We start from the raw sequence: 21,296 nt of genomic DNA on the forward strand, positions 1-21,296 counted from the left end.
TGGCTATGCCAAAGTTATGTCAAAGTATAATATAAATTTGAAATAGATTTTTTTGTGTGGAAGTATACTCGCACATGCTTTCTTCAAAAGATATTTATTACTATAGTTGGTAGGACTTAGTAATAATCTTATCTACCTAGCGAGTAAACTCCAATAGAAAAATAGTTGTAGTTGTTGCATATGTTTTTTTATTATATATTAACTGATACTGGAAGAGTTAACGCTTAAAGTAACAATTCCGACAAGAACAATGACAAATGATCCATCGAAGGATCACCCCTCCGCACTTTAAAATACTCAGAAGAATATGGAATATCTTGAAACAAACCTCCGAGCTGTTCCTCAAAAACCATGCGCTGACGATGGCACATCTGTCCAATTATCAGATCCTTAATAAGTTCGTTTATCAAAAATAAGACAATGACCACGATTTCTCAGCTCTTCCAACAGTCTGACAAAACGATATCCTCTGCTAAAACTTAATCAATTTCTGATCAGCTACAATCTCGCTTTAATAAATTTCAGAAAACACGCTTTATTTCAAAAAATACGGTTCACCCCAGTTTTTGAAAATCGCATAGCGTATTCTTCGCTCGCAATTGGACGTCCGTCGTCAGCCGGCGATACACCGTTCCAATTTCTGGGCATTGTTACGCCGCTGGAGGATGCAGCAGAAACCAACACGTCGGCAATAATGAACGCAAACGAAACCTCGCCCGCCTCCCCTCCCCTCCCGGAATATTTAAAGCAATTTCTCAGATAGCGATCGCCGGCGTTCGCAGATAGCGTGCGAAGAGATACTTTCCTGGTTTTAATACTTACGATTTTCTCAACGGTACGCGGATACATTACTCCTGTAAAGGTTTCCTAGCGCGAGACAGTTACTGCGCGTTTTCCAACACTCTCGCCGCGTTCCACGGCGCGCGCGGGGGGTGGGGGGGGAATCGCATCCCCGCCGGGGAAACTGTAAATCTGTCGGCGGTCGCGGACGCCGAATCTACAAACTTCTTTCTTCCCTCGCCGCTTCCGAGCCTTTAGAAAATCAACTACGTTAACCCCATTTGGAACAATGATTTATTAACCACCACCGCCGGCTGGTATATTCTTCCGAGAATCCGCCGCCACTTATCAATGCATTCCGCCGCGAAAACGGCCGCCTCCGCGCCCACCCCTTCCCCTTCCCCTTCCCCTCCCCTCCCCCCATGCTTTAGGAATAGTTCCTCGAGAAATGTTACTCCCACGAGCATTCTCCTCCGGCGCGATTGCGAAGGAAATTCTCCGTACGGAAAATCCAATTCCGCGACGTTGATCAAATCGCGGAAGGACTGTTTATTAACCCTTTTTGGTAAGAAAGAACATATCCGGCAGCCATGCGACGGCTGATATAATTGATAGAAGTTTACGTAGATATCTTTTAACCGTTTGCTCTCGAGTGGCGATTCTGCCAATAAAATTGTTGTAACACGTTTGAAATAAGACCTCTATGCAAAATAAAAATATTTGAAGTAAATTATATCAACCACTTTGCCATGCTTTAACAAGTGATGAAAGGTCTTTAAAAATTCTGTTCTCTCATCGCCAATATTTAATCATTCAACTAAATTTAGACAAAGAATCATCGTGCCTTCTACGAAATTATTAAAAAACGTCTAATCTTAGTAACTGTGAAGGAAAACGAAACCAGAAAATTAATATTTATCATAATGAGCAACATTAGAACTGTTTCGCATACGAAACATTTCAGTTAAATTCTATTTGTTCAAATATATCGCAATAAAAATGAATTTTCAAAATTCGCCAAAAATTAAGGCCACTGGCGCGGCGCTCGACTTGTTACGACACATAAGTAGCATACATATTTAGTAAATTGTACACCAAATCTCCATAACGAGTCTGGCACGATATCAAAGGGCAAAGGGTTAATCGTTGAATGAAATTACGCGTACCGCAGAGCAAATTGCATTACGGCGAACGGTTTGGAAAAAGGTGTCGCATAGCGCGCGCGCGCTCGCGCGCGAGCGTCGTTCCCTCGAAAGCGCTATAATCCGGCAGGGGTGGCAGTCGGGAGCAGAAAAATTCGATCGCCCCGTCGTAATTTGGAGAGTGCCTGGTGGTGGCGGTCGGCTTGTCATAAACCGGATTTACTGTCGGGCTTCGTGAACTTTACGAGGATCGGCAAAACGCCGTATAACGTGGCCATCGCGCGGCAAGGCAAAGGGGGGTTGGCGGAACGACGCACGGTGGGGATGCGGCGGGGAGGGAGGCATGGAGAGAAGAAGGAAGGCGTAGGAGGCCGAGGGAAGTCCTCGGGAAGGACAGGTTCAAGGAACTCCGCGAATTATAGAAAATACGAGTCCCCGCCGAACGGTTAATCCGTGCTACCCCTGCCGCGCGGTACACCGCGCTACACCGCGTGGAATTATTGGCGGTGCCCCGCGAACGAAAACCTTTATCGGATTCTCTTTCGTTCTTTCGTACCCGGCCCGTGTCGCACGGCATACTTCGGCGGATTCATTATCGTCGTGACCGGTGTCGTTTAAGCGCAAGCCTCGCGGTTAATTGGGGGACGGGATTTATCGGCCGCCTTGCGTTTCATTACCCGGCTGCGACGTGCTTACACAAAGGATTAGCGACGGATTTTCTGGTTTTGTGAATAGTATTGGCTCTTATAGAGTAAACTAGCCACTGGAGAGGTGAATAAGACAAAATTGTGGTACTATATAGACTATTCCTATTTCAGTGTTAACCTGTTAGCTGCGTACGACGAGTTTACACGTCGCAAGGAAATAGCAATTTTATATCTTATAAAAAACATATTTCTCCTACGATCTAGGTTAAAATACTTATTACAACATATTTATAAATATCGCACACTTTAGGGCAATTCAAGAAAACAACTGTTGACAAAACTACACACATTGTGATCGATAAATCATATAACAAGATTTATCTTCAAAATAAATTGACGCAGCTAAGTGGTTAATTTTTTTATGTAGAATCGAGATGTAGAAATGTATTTAATATAACAGAAATAGAAATAGACCAGTCAATGTTTAATCTATAGATTAACCTGTCGCTATACTATGTCTGGGTTCTTTTAGACCTAGAAATAGGCGTTCGGTTTGATTGTCTGGCATTTGGTATCGTCTGCTGTCTGTAAAAAGATATTGTGGTGAGGCGGTAGTAATAATAGATAAATAATAGTAGTATGATTAAAATAATAGTATGAATAATATTGATATTAATAATAGCAATAGCTATAGTAATAATAGTAATATTAATATAATAAGAGTAATAATACCAGCAATGGCAGTAGTAATACTAGTAATAGTAATCATAGCAACAGCAATTGTAATAATAATATAAATAATAATAATAGTGATAATAATAGCAACAAGATTTTAGTGTAAAATATATAACAACTCAATCATGGGACTTCCAGTGAACTACCCAGCCGTCGGTACTACGATGGTTAACCCCATACCGTATACTCCGACGATTCCAACTCGTGGCAAAAATTACTAAAACTAACTATAGATATTATTCTGCTGTCTAAAATTGAAATAAAATTCTAATACTACGTCATTAATGTCTAAGCATTCAAGTAAATCTAAACACAGAATAAATATTAATATTCCATCCTTTCTAAGAACATGTTGCAATTGAAAAGTCCCTAATCACAGTAACAAAATGGAACGTCAATGGCTTAAATAGCAACAAACATGGTACATTTTCCTTATCCAGAATTATATAACATACGAAGGTTCCAATCAACATAACATTGAACCACTTGCACTATAACAACTGCCATACTCGCGACAAAGATATCATAACCTCAACATAACCTTCTAAACGTAAATTTTACATTTCTTCTAAATTGAAATAAAATTCGATTCACCGACTAATTAAACTCTAGGAACAAATGCAAACGATAACATACAACAAACTGTCTCAAGGAAATTCCTAAAACAGCGCCAATCGACTGAGAATAAAGAAAACCAATCACAGCGCGAGGGTTTAATCGAATCGCGGGGCGGTTCGCAGGATTCGTACAAACTGCTGTTAGCAGTACATCGATTCCAATTACACCCGGAGCCAAAAAGACAAGGTTTTACCGGAGCAATTAAAATCACGAAGTATGAAAACCGACCGTATTACTGCAGCCTCGCACGAACCTAATTAATTACGGACTTTTTACCTACCCCTTCCGCGCGCTGAAACAAATTGTCGCTTCTCCCGAAAAGTTCGATTTCTAACGAAACGACTCGTTAGAAACTATTTTATTCGTCGATCGAATAAAAAGAAAGGCAGGAGCAGGAAGATCGCGGGGGGGGGAAGGGTGTGTACGAGAGTACCGCGGCGCAGTAAAATGGCGACCGCGAAGGCTGTCGGTGATAGTCCCATCCGGGAATCAGCTCGCGGCACGAGCTACGTAACGCAATTAACGAGCGGCCAATTAATAAACCGGCTGTTATAGATGCTGGCAGCAGGGATCGTTCGATCGCATGGAATCGCGTACGCCGTCCTCGTATCGCTTATCCACCTCCCCGCCATGGTACACGGTCAAACCCCCCGCGCGCGCGCGCGCGCTCGCCGATCCCGACGCTCTAGCCATGGAGAAACCCTCCCCCTCTACGGCGAATCGGTCTCACCCTCGCGCCTCGGTCTCTGTTTCGCCGGTGTGTGCGCGGCTAAAACGCAGGAAAGGGAACGTAATAGCCTCGCATGATACACCGCCATTAATCCGCGTATATACCCTTCCATACTTTGGAGGAATAGACACCTCGTACGCCTCGGTTTCATAGCCGGTTCATCAGCCGGATATCTCTCCCCTGCTCGCTCTCCTTCGACTCTTCCTGTCTCTTCCTCTCGCGAGCGATGATTTAATTTCGACCCGTTCCTCGATTATGCCCTCCTACCTCCCTCTCTCCCTCCCTCCCCCCACGGGGGCGACCCTCTCCCTTTCTTCTCCTCGGGATCTCGTTTCTCCCTCCCTCCCCCCTACCCCCGCGCGCAAATTGCCGATTCGGAGAGGATCACCGGTGAGTAAGGGCGAACGAATTGGGGTTGCTCCACGGTCTCGATGCCCGGGATCCTCCCCTTCGATTCTTCCTATTTGTCACTGGTAACAATGGCTGGATGGTGCCGGAGGAATAGAATTTTTGTTCCCGCGAAGACGGTGGGATACACCTTGTTTGCCGGATGGAAGTTTTATTTGCGAGGGAGTAGCTTGGAAAGCAGTGAGGTGTATCGGATCAGAGATTTTTATTCGATTTGTATTTTATTTTTATGTGCTTCCATCGTTGATATTTTTTGTAATTATTAGTTCTTTTCTGCTGTTAATATTATTATCAATACCATTATTTTATTCATAGTTTTACCAAGGTATATATTAAATACCAAGGTATTTAAAGTAATAATTAAACCGCCCGTCTCGACAATAATATTTTTCTCATGTTATTTGTATATTTGAAAAAAGAGATACTTGAAAATACAGGTATTTTATTGCACGTGAAATAATTACGTGAAATGGAAAGAGAACATTAGTTGTATACGGGTACACGCGGATTGGAATACGTGAGAAGTATTTAAAAAGTATAAAAGTCCTATATTATTTCATATTACACCCAACTAGTAAGAATGATTGTAAAAATAAATAGATGTCCATCTAATTGGCAATATAAATAATCGACTCTGAAACGTGACAAGTATTTAACAGGTATACTAGTACTACATCATTATACATATGTATATCATATTATTACACACACTCATACATTGCACACAACTACTAAAAATAATTTGAAAAACAACTAGATGTCCCTGCAACCCGGCATAATCGATGCGGACGATTTTAATCCCGCAATATTCGGTAAGAGGTCCTCCGAGCTCCCGGTTCATTCATCTCCCATCTGTCCGGCCACCCACCCGTTCGGCCATCGATCCATCACGTACCCGCGAACGAGCAAAAGCGGTACGGAGTCGTTAGATGAACGGACACGCCGATAAAAACGCGGTCTAATTCCGTTTCGGGCTTGGCCGAGAGTGACGTAACCGATTATTCCGCGGGGCAACCGTGTTGCAGCCCTTAAATGATGAACGAGACGCTGACGACGCGACGAGGTTAATGATTTCTCGGACTCCGGTTGCGGCGCGGCCGCGTTCCAGCGCGTTTCCCTCGCGCGGATTTTGCTCCTCCGAATGCCGTAGCGTATGCACAACAAACAACGAACGCCGCGGCGCTCGCGTTTTCGCGCTTCCAGAGGAACTCCCCGATGATTGATCGCCCCCCGAGCCACTCACCTGAAGGAACATTTCGCCGTCGAGATGATGATGATCGTAAGCTGCGAACGCGGCCAACTCCCTCGCCCTGTAGTGAGTGTCGTGGTGCGAGTTCTCCTCTTTGTCTTTGTGCATCACCACTGGAACAGAGAGAAATTACGGGCGTCACGCGTGCTCTCGCAAACCTGTCATTAAACGATCGGGCTAACTGGTCCGGCGCCGTTCGACGACGCCAAAAAATTGAAAAGTTATTACACCGTGCGCCAATGTTTTCTAATTAATGCGCCTTTTTTATATACATACACGCCGATCGTAGCATTTGCATTTGTTTCGAGGGTTCGAGCAGATATTTTTGCAGACATGCTCGCCTTCTTATTAAGGGCTGTCGATATACAAAATTCTAAAATTAATGAGCACATTTATGGTATTTTAATAGCTTCTCCTGATCTTTTATAATTTATTGAATTTTAATTCAAAGATTTAATCTTTGCATTATTTTCGAGAAAAGACTGCTAGCGTCGATCAAGTGAATATTTAGCACGATTTCTTGCCTTCTTATTAAGGACTATGAATATCCAAACTTCTAAAATTAATAGCAAAATTTACTTTGTTTATTAGCTTCCCCGTATCTCATACAATTCATCAAGTTAAATCTCGATTTATAAACGCTCTCCAGTGCCGCTTTACCTTTCGCGTACACGATAAATAAAATATTCGATTTCAACGCGAGGTCTCTATGAAATTCTGTAAATTCTCGGAAAATTATTTACCGAATAGAATACGGTGTGTAAAATAAAATTAAAAAGTGTTGAACACAGTCCAAGCGGAGAGGGGACGCGCCAGCTGTTGAGATGCTCGGCGAAACAATAATTATTATTGTTTAACGATGCTGGGTCCTGCATATTAGTCATTACGACGCGTATTTAGCAGAAAGGAAGACAGGTGTAACAGATCGACGTATTATTATAGGGCTTAAGAGGAAGTGTCGCTCACATCCTGTCACGTACTCCAGGATCACCACGAAAGTTCTCCAAGCAGCTCTGTTTCCGTTTCGTACTTTCGTCGTTCAGGCCGCCTTGCTTTCAAGGTTTCAGTGATTGGGAACAGCAGGCCCCGATAAGATGCTTATCGGTCTTTTGCCCATCGAATGAAACCAATTTGCGGACGGAGAAAAAGGATCGATTTTCTATAATGTTATCCCTGTCGGCCTCTCGATCCGACAGAAACGACAGTTGCACGATGAAAAATGGATTCGAACATAACCTCGTTGTCTGGAGACCGTATTATTATTAACCCTTTACACTCGAAGCCAGTTTAACCGTGATACTATAATAACTTTTCTAACGTATAGTATTTCCATTTTATGCGACAAAATATATTTTATGCATATGGAATTGAATCTTGTAACTGTTGTATACTAATAAACTAATAATTTTCGAAATCAAATTTTTCATAATATAAAAATTATTTTGGAAATAATTTACCAAAAATCTTTATCCTAATTGAAAGAACTTCTCGGAGGACAATGTCCTTTCCTGCAAAGAAACATTGTAACAAAGCATAAATCTTCTGAACAAAGAAAGAAAGAACAATCAAGTGTTCACCAAACTCAAAGAACTTTGTTATTTAATAAGAATTATATACCAAGGATCAATGTCGCATTGAAAATGTCTGCAAACAGTATCGAATAGATTTCTTATTGTTCCCTCAAAAATAAGCCATCATAGTCCACAAAGACTGTGACGATGAACGCATCCTATCATTGAAAAAAAAAATACGAAAAATCTGTAACAGAGAAACGCTAGGAAAGACCATCGTCGATCACCGCAATAATTTCGACTGTTTTCCCGGTGAAAATATCCGGCCTAATCCCGACATGCTCCGTTTCAAGATCAAGCGCAAAAATACCGTGGTAGTGGTCTGGAGAGCGGGGCACACGCCCGAGTGAAACGCATCTTGCGATGAGCCGCGCACGCAGAGGCCGTGCCCGTAGAGGCCGAGGTACACGATTTTCGTATCATTTACACGAAGAAACCGATCGCGGCCGGATAAAATACGATATTTCAGGAGTTCCAGGCCGAGGTGAAGTGAAAGCGCTCGGTATCACCGAGTGGCAGCGCCCGTACGAATAAGAACAAGACCACCTGCGAGTCTCTGGTTCACTCCTCCCGGGGGCCGAGGAGGAGCCCCGGCGACGAGAGGAGCCACAGCAGCCCCGGCCGATGCGTTTCGAAAGTGAACAACCTCTCGTGGAGCATTTAGCGTCGAAGGGCATCGATGCGTGCATGAAAGATGCGCGACTACGCCGACGGCCGCACATAAAAACCGGCACGCAATACTCTTCTGTGAAGCACGCGTGCGCCACGCGACCCTTCGGGCCAGGTTTTCATCGGGCGAAGTCATCGGTGGGAACGCGGTGATCCGGCCCGAGTCTCCTTAAGAGGATCTATTAAACCCGTTTAAAGCCCATTTAGAAATGTCCGGGCCGCCATACACCTGCGTTACGGCTGTAATCCGCTGTCCCGGCTCCTTCGACCCGCAGCGCGGTTTCACCGTCGCCGAGGGACGCGCGGAGCTGACGAGGCCGGCTCATTTATATTCTATCAATCGCAACGGCGCGCGTTCGCGTACCTTTGGTACACGCGGCTACCTTGTTAAACACGATAATGATGCGTTAATCGTGCGGGCACCGTCGTTGCAATTGTCTCACGGCTGGTGTCGGGACTGGCGAGCGCGGCGATACCTGTCCGTTACCTGTTGGTTATTTTCGATACCTGTCGATACCGAATTTTTGCCAAATACTGAATTGCGTTAAAGACGTAGGTATTAAACAGTATCGATGTTACCGTCAATGTAAGCAAAAGTCGACAATTAATAGAATGCCTCGATGTTGTGTATATAATGCTTTGCATTGTTAGGCAATTTATATTTCATTAACATAACCTGATCAGGACCTTCTTTCACACTTTGCCTAAATATCATTTGTTATTCTATAGAAAGCCTAGGTATGCTTAAGAAAAATATATAATAATTCTCATATTTCACAATATACACAATAACTACAAGTTTTCTTTTTTTCAAGAAATTATTATAATAAAAAAACTCCTAACCATCATAACTGGAGAGATAAGGCTACAGCAAGGAGTTCACTGTATAAGGTCTCTAAGATAACTAACGGCAATGTTGATGATGGTTAGCAGCACAACCAAAGTGAAACATTAAAATAAACGCCTCGAAAATTGTTTACCGGTAGATATTTAACACAAAAATACTTTCTATAGAGGATTAACATCGCCAACCTCTTAACGAACAAACTATTGCCAATCTAAGTTGAGCGAACATATTGCAAAGCTATCAAGAATCCTATGAACATAATTTCCTTACACTCTGAATTTCCTTGACACAACCTTCACATTTTCTTGACATAACCATAATATAACGTCAACATAATTTTAACAAAACTTTGACATAACTTTAACAAACCTCGACAGTACCCTCGACGAAGATTAAGGAATTCCAAACAACCAACAATACCGTCGCGTTATGGCAACCATTCTCCTTTCTTACAATTTCCAGCACATCGTCGTCGCCGAGTATTTACAAAATTCTCGTCGACCGAACCATTGCAAACCCTATGCTAATTCTAATAACGTTACAATGAAAAGGGTGTAAGAAAGCGCGTGCAGGGACAAAAGGACGCGGCGACTGTAACAGGTTGCACGGAGCAGGAAGGAAGATCGCGGGGCCGATTGGTAGTCGAACGAAGGATCGTTCGGGAGAAGGAACGAGGCACGAGGTGGACGCGTGCAGGAAGGATGAGCAGGACGGAGACGAAGACGGAGGTTGTTCACTCGTAAATAGTCGCACGCAATGTCGTGGAGCGGCCGCGTTCTGCCTTCTGCCACGCGACCCTCTGGGACAGGACCCCATTAGGATGGCCGTCGGGATAACGGCGTACCGCAGGATACAACCGAACAACCTCCGGGCCGCATCTGCTTTATTTACCGTCACGACAATTCGATTTTCAATGCCCATCGCCCGGCCGGCCCTGCGGGGCCGATCCCGATCCCCGAAACGCCCGGCTAACGACCGTGGCTAATGCTTCCCCAATCGATGACTTCTTGCTTCCGGCCTGTGCTCATCCGATCAGGGAAACGGCGTCGTTCCTGCTCGGGAATTACTCGGCCGTTACGGAGATAGCTCCATTATTCTTCGTTCACGATTTTAAAACAATACCGTTGCGACGCGTTATATTATTGCGAAAACGACACCTCGTCGGTTCGCCAATTCTGCCCGCTTTTCGGTTACGACGGCTTTCAATTTATCGATTGCAATATTCTGCAGAATCGATTGCAATATTCTGCAAAATCGATTACAATATTCTGCAGAATCGATTACAATATTCTGCAGAATCGATTGCAATATTCTGCAGAATCGATTACAATATTCTGCAGAATCGATTACAATATTCTGCAAAATCGATTACAATATTCTGCAGAATCGATTACAATATTCTGCAGAATCGATCGTTTCATCTCGTGGTAGGAGCTCGTAGTACTGTTATGCTGCGTCACCCTTAAGATAAGGTACCGAGCAAAACAGGATGAATCAGCCCTGTTTTGCCCAAATTTCATACCTTGAACTATTGAAGACTTACGTGGTCTATGACCAATGCGGCAAGGCCCAAGTCCATCCGATAAGAATATAGTACATAAAAGGGGTCGGAACTCAAAATGGGCCCACTCTTAAATTCGCGCCAGCCTCGTGCAGATCAGAAAACTGGTGAAGTTACTTTCTTGTGAATTCTGTTTGTGACCTATTCTAATGAACTCCACATTGTTACGAAGAAGAAGGGTGTTGTCTCGAGGGACCTTGCGTCCTTTCCTCCTTCACGGCATAATAGTACGCTACATCTTTCCAGTACCATCAAATGGACGAAAGAACTTTCTTCGGACGAGGTCCTAGCTTCGCAACAGTCGAAGGTCGATTTTCCTCAGACCAAGTGCGTTTTCGATGCACATTTTCATATAAAATTCAAGTCTCGTCTCCAGTGACTTAGCTCTTTAAAAAAGGATTTTGTTCATGTCGCTGAAGAAGCAAATCGCACGTGGAGCATTTAGAGTACAGTATTAACCCTTTGCACTCGAAGCCATTTTGACCCTCTTAGTGCCGGGCGAAAAAGCCAAATTTCACAGTTTGCTAGGATTTGGAGAAAGGCTCATAAAAACCAAACGAAAAGCAATATTTACGTAATTCAAAAAGCAGTGCATTAAAGACGAAATTGAGAATGGCACAACGACGCCAATTTTTCTATATTCATTGGAAATTATATAAATAAGAAAGGTATAAGTATAAGGCAATTTTCGCCGGTGTTGCGCGAGCCGATATATCGGCCCTCCGGCACTAAAAGGGTTAACTGTAATTCGAAAATAACCGTATTGCTCCAACTGCAAAGCGTTGAACACCTTCGTTGAATATTGGGTTCAGTTGAAGGCATACAGAGATTCGGAAATACTACTTGCGGGTCAGGTACCATTGCGATTATCCTACGAGTCTCGCGATTAGAACGTACAGCGACGGCCGTGACAAAGTGCTCGATTTCAAGCGGCCGCCATTTTGTCGTCGCGCGGAACGCGACTGTCTTGCTTCGACAGTCGTGCAGCGAATATTGTATTTTTTATTGGAAATATATTATTGTATTGTCCTCGTAGTGGATGCGATGGTTTTTATTCTTCGTTTGTGCAAGGGTTGATTTATTAATTCAGAGAAGCGGAGGATTTTATAGCTGTCTTGATTCGCCGTTTGCGAAATAGAAGAGTTGTCATTTATTATCGATGCTAATCTGAAATTTTGAGACTTGTTCTCGTGGAAGATGCGATGGTTTTTATTCTTCGTTTGTGCAAGGGTTGATTTATTAATTTAGAGAAGCGGAGGACTTTACAGCTGTCTTGACTCGTGTTATGCAAAACAGAAGATCTGTCATTTATCATCGATGCTAAGCTCAATTTCAAAGATCTATATAAATGTTTAAATCTAGTTTTACTGCACAGTTTTCATTAAATCATTAGTAATGGTGTTGACAATAGTTCTTCTCTATTTATTTCTTAATCGTCGCGTTAGCGCCGTCGTATCTCGTGCTAATTGCAGCAGCGAAATTCACACCGTCTCACGGTCTTCAAACGTCGAGAGTCTGTTTAAAATAAATCATTAATTTAGAACGGAGGAGTGTCAGAATGAATTACCGCTTCCTTCCTAAGCTATCGAATAACAAGCTAATTGATATAGTCTCGGCTATAAATATTTATTTTCGTCGGGTAATATTCGCGGGAGAGGAGAGCCGGGTCGCAAATTAATTACCAATTAATTAGAGGGCCACGTTTGTTCGTACGGTTGGCACGCCGGCTATTGGCCAGAACAAACTTACGCGGTGGTTACTTTTCGCCCGGGGTTATTTATGTGCAAACGATAAGCCGCTTCCGACGGCGGGGTTTTACCGAAAAAGAAGGCTGATCGAAGCGAGATAGCGAGCCGTTTTCGAGAGATTTATGGACTCCCACGAGAGAGAGCGAGAGAGAGAGAGAGAGAGAGAGAGAGAGTCGCAGAAATCGCGTCTGCCCGCGGGTATATGTGTCACCGGAAGAAAGGTGTTGTGCGCGCGCAAGTGTCACGGAAATTGCACGAAATAATGCAGCAACAGCCGGAGAACAAAAAAAGGAAAAACTGTCGGCGAAGATACGGATCGGGAACCGCCGGAGAGCCGTAACGCGGCCGCAGGAGAGACCTATCCGTAACACCGTGAACAGACACGGGAGGTTCGGGTATCGCGATGCACCCGTGAGATCGGCTATAATAATTGTTTCCTCCAGCAAGGTCAGTTTGCGAGGAGGCCGAGGGACAGGCCGGAAGCCGAGGCCGGAATGAAAACCGGAGGCCAATCGGAATGCGCGAAACCGAGCGATGGCGAAACCGGCCTCCCATGATTGTTCGAATCTCCGTGCGTGTCGTGGCTGCGGACGAAAAAAAAACGCCCGGATCTGGCGATCATCCGTCGAACGATCCTCCGTGGATCGCTGATCGAGGGCCTCGCGTCGAATGCGATAAATACTCGATAAATAAGTCTCCGTCGATTTACCGTTGACGAAAATCGTCTGTTCTCGCGGATTTTCTCGCGGCGACTTTTGAGAAACGCCCTTCTTCTCGAACGCTATCGAGAATTGCATCTACGGTTGCCAGTCTCCGTGTTTGCATTTTCTGCTGTTTAATTAGCGGGATACGATCTGGTACGTTGGGTCTGGAATAATTACCGAGACTCGCTTTCGGCAGCTTGTGCGAAAAGAAATACTCGATTCTTTATTTAGGAAATCATGTTTTACTGCGATAGTACTGATTTTTTGGGGGGCAGATGTAATATTAGACTTTTGGCGAAGGATGGGTAGTATATTAATGAATAAGTAGATGAATTGTGTAAATAATAGGTAGTTAATAATGGAATAAAATAGTATAGAATATAAGAAATAAAATCTGGTGAAGACTGAGGTTAAATATTAATAAATAAGCAGATTGATTGTGCAAATAATAAGGAGTTAATGATGGAATAAAATAGAGTAGGATATGATAAAGAAAACCTGATGAAGGATAAGTAAAATATTAATGCATAAGTAGATAAACTGTGTAAATGATATGTAGCTAATAATGGAATAGAATACACTTGCATATAAGAAATAAGATCTGGTGAAGACTGAGGTTAAATATTAATAAACAATTAGATGTCCTGTGTAAATAATAAACAGCTAATAATGGAGTAAAATAGTCTAGAATATAGTAAAATAAAATCCGGTGAAAACTGAGGTAGAATATTAATAAATAACTAGATATCCTGTGTAAATAATAGGTAGCTAAAAATGGAATAAAATAGACTATAATATAATATAAATAAAATTCAGCAAAGGTTAACCAAAATGCTAATACATAAATAAATAAACTGTATAAATAATATATTGATAATCATGGAATAAAACATACCAGAAGATACTAAATAAAATATTGACAAGACTCGCGTAAAACAAACACGTAAATAACTAAAATAAAGAATACAGTATAGAATAATTAAAAGCAACTGCACATAAAGAACAACGCGAGATCCGAAAACGCGCTACAGAAATCACGAACAAGCAAATTGGCCAGAGCGAAGCATCATACATATTATATTCGTTCGAACAAAATGATTCGTCGCGGCCGAGGAGAGACGGATTTTCATTGTTCATTTTTCCCCTGGAAACTGGTATCCCTCGAGCGAGAGATTATGCAAAGTACCAAACTCGAGATGCCGAAGATAGCGGCTGTAATTCGGAAGCAGGTTACAGGTGCCAACCGAGGGGCAGGTTAATGATCCAAAACCTGGTTTCCTGATCGGAGATCCCGCGGCAGATACACGCGAATTCCTCGATATTATTATATACATATATATCGAACGGCGGCTTCAATCACGTGTCAAGAAACGACGCCGAAAATCGCGATCGAGCAATCTCACCGGGAACGACCGTCCGAATGCGGATTTCTCAGCTGCCTCCGCCGTGGCCAGCAAAGTTTGCAGCGAGCGTCGTTAATAAGCTTCCGGTTGGTAAATCGTTAATTAGCCGCGTTGGCCGGCCAGCTGACCGTATTTAGACATCGGGGGCAGTCCGAACGACGCTCGGATCGCAGCCAATTCACGGAGTTCCCTCGACCGCGATGACTTCGCGTTTTACGCGAGACCGGTGCCCGGGGACCGGGGCTAAGTGAATGGTTAAGTAAATGATTATCTCCTTGAGCGTATAATCGATCGATGATTAATGGGATCGGCGTTGTCGGATGCGGCCCCAATTAGAAAGCGTCCACGGCGATCATCGGTACGATACACGCGTGCCGCTTGATTGTTTCGATCCACGTGGCGATCCAGGTAAGCGGCGATGGGCGCGGTGTTCCAGTCGATTCTTAATTTCGCCCGTCGCTTTTGCTCCGATCTGTTTTTCTGTTTACCGTTCGCCGTAACGCGAGCGCGCGCGCTTGCCTGCCTGCCTCCTTTTTTTAAATGGCAAATTATCGGACGACCGCGTTAAACAAACCGCCATAACTGCCAGTCACTCGAATGACAAAGGGACTGGCAGCGTAATCCGCTTTGACGGTGTTTGTCTTCTCCATTGCGGTCTTCCATGCGGTATTTGCTGTTGTAATCCGCCGGTGAATAATGGCCGAACGTTTCCGAGGCGTGGGATCGTCCCGTTGTTATCAGTGCTCCGTGTAGAATTCATGGGAAATATGGTTCGAACGTATACCATGGGATTTGAATGAGGTTTTATCTTGACGCGTTATTGTCTCTTTCGGCATTTATCGGACTTCGAGAAACTTAAGGATGTTGGAAATGCGGATGAATTTGTATAGTTTGATTCATCGATTTAAATATTAGTGAATGAGGCACTTTCTGAGATTCTTTAGGCTTTTGGATTGTTGGTTAAATAAATTTATTGTGTAACGTTTGAGAGAATAGAGTAGGCGCGCGCAGGGGGCGGTTTTATGTGTTTTTGTCTATAGAGTAGTCGTAAAGTTATTATAGTCATCTTGTAATATGTTTAATAGGTTATTTATTGTAAGGTGACTATAATTATTAACGAAGAAGTATGTTTATTAACAAAGAAGAAGCCAAAAGTAGCTTAACTAGAAGCTACATCATGATCAACCTTTCTAAATTATGTAAATATTATAATGTTCAATACGTCACTTTATAATATTTATATAATATATACAGATTGTTAATAATATAGCTCATAGGGTTAAATATGAGTAAAATAAGTGAATGCAATGTATCTTTACTAATAAGCATAACTTTGGCAAAGAAAAAGAATATCTCACAGACATCGATATTAACAGGACTATTAACATGTTTTGTTTATCATAATTATTTTTCATTTTACTATTACTTTATCATAATTATTCTTTATTTTACTATTACTTTACTACAATTATTGTTTATTTTTACTATTACTTTACCACAATTATCGTTTATTTTATTATTACTTTATTACAATTACTGTCTATCGTAATTAACAACGTTTATCACAATTTACCACAATCCGTACACGTTGCCGCATAGCCTAACGTTCCGTGATGATTATGATTAACCCTTTTCCGTACAATTTCCTTGAAAATTACAATAATTAGAACTTTCCTCGATCGCAACAATTTCTTAGAAGAAACAGAAACTCTATATTTATCGTACATTTACATCTACTTTAATGTTTAACCAGTTAACTGCGCACGACGTGTATACACATCATAAGGAAATGGCGATATTACATTTTACAAGAAAAATACTCCTACTATTTTGTATTGATTAAAATACTTGCGCAGCAGATTCATTAATTTCGCACAATTTAGAATAATTCTAGGAAAAATTCTAGTCTGATCGCTTAAAACATGTACAAAATTGATCTTGAAAATATATAGAAGAAGCTAAGCGGTTAAAATATTTCTGTCAAGAGAATAGAATATTTTTCTAGCCTGAATGAGAATTAAATCATAGAGTCATTATTACAAATCTCCGTCAATCTGACTAGATAAAATACAGCAAGTTATTAATCATGGCATACATAACCTGTCGAAAGTTGCAACACCTAATTTATCGATAACCTAATAATATCTTAGATGACTGTATTAAGCGTATAATTACAATAACAAACTTCTTCCATTACACGTGATCATTTAAATATTACAACTTCAAACTGCATACTTAACCCTTTGCGCTCGAAACAATTTTAACTGTTACAATAACTTCTCTGGTTTATAGTATTTCTATTTCACGCAACAAAGTACACTTTTATGCATATGAAATTTATTCCTGTGATAGATTCATTATTTAACCTACCTTTTAAATATAACCTTTGATTAATAAATCTTTAATAAATTTAATTCACACCACAAAAAAATATTTTAAAATAATTTAAAATAAACTAAAATCTTACGAAATACATTGGTATAATCTAGAAGTGTAAAAAAAAACATAAGAATCTAGATTGAATAAAATATAAAATTATCTCCTTCATCCCTAAATAAAATAAAATTATTAACAAAACTAAAGACAATAATTTTTTCCAACAAAAATGTATTAATTCTTCATAACGAATACGAGGTATAACCTCACGTATAAAAATGATCTTGGAACGTTATATAGTAATTTTAGTGGTGCCTCAGAGTCACCGCTCGAGTGCAAAGGGTTAACATTGTTGCTTAAATTTTCCCGAAATGCCAGCAAGTTCTCTATATAAGAACAACGAAGAACCGAGAAAGCAAAGTCAGTCGTCGTGACACGATCGACGAAACAGAGTGGATCCCGTTGTCAACTACGGATCGTGGATCGACCGGCGAGTAATGAAACGTCGGAGGCGGGCTTAGATCCGCAACAGGGATAAATAACAGCCGGAGGAGCATGGCGGCGCGGCGCGGCGCGGCGGTACGGCATGGCAGCGAAAGGTCAGAGCGCAGGAGAACGCCGCAGCGGGTAATTGGTTCGCGTGGGGAGGAAGAGTACGCGATAATTGGCCGGGATAAGGGATTACGGTGGCCGAAAGGTGGGCAAAAAACCGTTCGCGGATCGCGCGGTTTTTCAGAAAGCCTGGCGGAATCGTGAAAATACAGCCAGCGGGCCGGAATCGGAGCCCTCGAGGCAGACCCGACGAAATGCACTTCGTCTCGCTTATCGTGGAGGCCATTCGTTTCCGCGACACAATCGGCGCCCGCGAGGAACAAGTATATTAGTGCGCGTGCCCGCTGCTTAATCTTTCATAGCCGTTTGACTCGGCAGGAATCTCGGCCCGGGTCCGAGGCCCGGGCTACGCGATTCCCCGAGAACCGCTTCGTTCTTGCCGTTGCGATTAGCCGTTTGTGTCGCCCGCGGAAGCGACCGGCTCCGCGGCCCGGCCGAAAAAAAACCGGTGATCGATCATGCAGCCCTGCCCGCGAACCTAATGCCCGTCGCGAGGCAGCGTCGCGCGGCCCGACACGGCCCGGGGAAAATTTGTCGCGCGACGCCCTCGGGTACCAACATGGCGGCCGGCCGCGACTACTACGACGATGCTAATCGACCACCGAAACTCTATGGCTCTACGGCCCGCCCACCACTTTTTATGCGGCCGCGATCCTGCCGAACGCAAAGATGCCTCTTCCGGTCGAACTCAGTTAACCCTGGAACGACCCCGCGGCGTACTGGCGGCTCCACGATATTTTTAACCCTTTGCACTGTAGTAACGAGTCGGACTCGTGATAAAGATTTCATGCATGATCTAGTAAATATGAATATTTTTCAATTATTTTGAATTGAAATCAAATTTGATTCTTCTGTGGTCAAAGTGATACGGTCATACAGAAATGAAAGTAAATGAAGACAGTACTAGAAATAGGAATTGTCTAGTCTTACTGAACAAAGTATTAAGAACGAATAAATGGTAATTAATACAGGGTGAAAGGAATCGTAATGCAAGGGGTTAACCTGTTAGCTGCGTACGATTTGTATATATTGTACTGAACGTATCCGTATAAAATAATTGTTAACAACACTTCTGTCGTCAATATTACTGATTAAATAATAAAATTTCTTGATGTTTTATTATTAAATAAGATTTCACTGAACCTTTATCAGACGTCAAATATTCAAACCTAATATACATCGCATCAGAGACAATTTACAACCGTCAAGAGTAAATACTAACATAAAATAAATATAATAACATAACTATTTACTAACATAAATATTAACGTAAAATATTAATATCTAAAACCAGAGAAGTCTAAAAAGTCGAAACATAGTCTTACCGCATTAAATCAAATCTGTAGTATTTAATAACAATTTCACCGAAGCAAAAATCGGCTTAAACAATAACAATCGACTACAACAATAGAGACAGTATGAATGTCGCTTGGGTGGCTGGTTTCTCCCGTTCCTCGGCGATTCTCTCGACAAACAGCGGCCGGTATTCTCGAGTTTGAGCCGTAAACGACAAATCGAGGAACCGTTTTGAATCGTGTCATTCCCGTGGCAGATCCGATAGCGGGCCAGACGCCGTTTTTATCGGGGCGACAAGCGAGAGGCCGAGGAAGAGAGTAGTTTTCGCAAGCGCTCTTTAGTGCTCGACGGCCGAGATACGCGTGTGCACGCGCGGAGAGCTGTTACCGGTGTATGCGGCTACCTATCTACGTATATACAGTGACCGTATAAAGTAATCCGTCAGACAGAAGTGGGGTGATAATGCATGAGTGCGGTTGCCCCGCCCTATCCCTGTAACCGCGATAAAATCTCTCATTACGCAACGAAACGGACCCTCTGCCCGCTAGACTGTTATCCTTAGACAGGAACTCTAATAAAGCATACGTATGTAGAAATTTATATTTCGTTTCGGGCCTCTGGTGTCGCGGCCCTTCGATCCCTCTCTCTCTCTCTCTCTCTTTTTCTCTCTCTTTCTTTCACTCGCTAATATTGCGCGAGAACCGGAAGTCGGAATTCATGGTTTCGAGGCTGCCGCCTTTCTCGCTACTCGATTTTATATCTATGCTATTTTTTCGTTTATTCATATTTATATATATTTATTTCTTTTTATTTATATTTGCCTATATTTATTTATGTTTAACTATATTTATCTCTGTTTATTTATATTTGTCTATATTTATTTATATTTATCTATGTTTACTTCTTTTCATTTATATTTGTCTATATTTATTTATATTTATCTATATTCATTTATATTTACCTACATTCACTTGTATCCCTTTATTTCTCGATTTATACGCTACGATTTACTTACACTCCAAAACATATACACAGCACAATAATATTCTCTCGCAAGATCCTTGAAAATTTGGAAAAATCAAATTGCACTTACTTAGAATTTTCATTTATTTTTTTAAGGCGATCTGTCGGCTCCCATTTTTCACTGTGCTAAAATAAAATTGAAACTCGACAAAGAGACAGAAATAGACACCGCGGCGTAACGCAATTTACGCTCTCTCTCTCTCTCTCTCTTCCGATCCCACCCCCTGGGTCCCCCGCGACGCGACGATCGGCCACCGAGTAACTCGTTGTTAGCGAGCTAATTAACAATAGATACAAATTGGCACGTTAGCCGCGTTTATGACACATGCGCATGCCGTGCAGCGCGCGCATTTCCTCCCGCGACGTGTAATCACTTGTAATTGCGGTTGGTACATAGTTCTGTTGCCGGCATCGGGCTATTCGCGGCCCATTATGGCCGGCGAATGTCAATCTAGTGCGTCATCGGAGAAGAACTGTTCTCCGTAAACGAGCGGTTCGGTGCCCGAGCCCATGGCAAAAACCCGTGCTATCCGATCCCGGCGCTTTTTAATCTTCCCTCGGAACGCGACGGCCGAAACGGCTCGCGATCCAGCCGATTGCTATCCTTTCGTCGATCGTTCGATACGCGACCCTTAAAATTGCTTAATCGTACCGGATTAAATTTCGCTCGGTCGCTTTGCTCGCGAACGCGTGCAATTTTTAATATCAATCGTTTCCAGTCGAAGCTATTGGATTGGCAATTAACCCTTTGCACTCGAAGCCATTTTAACTGTAATTTTAAAATAAATTTTCTGACATATAACATCGCCATTTTATATGACAAAATGTATTTCATGTGTATGAAATTGATTATTGTAACTCAGGCAACAACAGTTATATTTTTAATAATCTTTATCTAATTTTTCATAATATAAAAATTATTTTGGAACGTACTGTAACAATTTTAGTGGTGCCTCAGAGTCACCACTCGAGTGCAAAGGGTTAAGCGATCGGGGATTTTGTTGATAGATGGACTTAGCACGTTCTTTTATTTTATTAACGTCTTCAAAGTAATTAAATTATATTGCTTTCTTATTGTCTGCACTTTCATCTTCAATTTAGTAAAAAAATTGCACCGAAACAATTATTTTTATGTTATATACCGTATATTGAAATAAAGCCTTGAAAGAAAGACAGG

General features: G+C 42.2%; 1 protein-coding gene across 1 annotated transcript in view; it reads right to left on the reverse strand.

The window, feature by feature from the left end:
* Nucleotides 1-224: 224 nt before the first annotated feature.
* The window catches only part of LOC144470904 (uncharacterized), a 270,353-nt gene continuing 249,281 nt past the window's right edge, over nucleotides 225-21,296 (reverse strand). Inside the window, exons 3-4 of the mRNA XM_078182495.1 lie at nucleotides 6,304-6,422; nucleotides 225-371 (exon numbers count right to left, since the gene is read on the reverse strand). Of these exons, the coding sequence (XP_078038621.1) occupies nucleotides 225-371; nucleotides 6,304-6,422 (266 nt within the window). The remainder of the gene's footprint in view (nucleotides 372-6,303; nucleotides 6,423-21,296) is intronic.

This window comes from Augochlora pura, chromosome 6 (genome assembly GCF_028453695.1).
Source record: "Augochlora pura isolate Apur16 chromosome 6, APUR_v2.2.1, whole genome shotgun sequence".
Taxonomy (NCBI): domain Eukaryota; kingdom Metazoa; phylum Arthropoda; class Insecta; order Hymenoptera; family Halictidae; genus Augochlora; species Augochlora pura.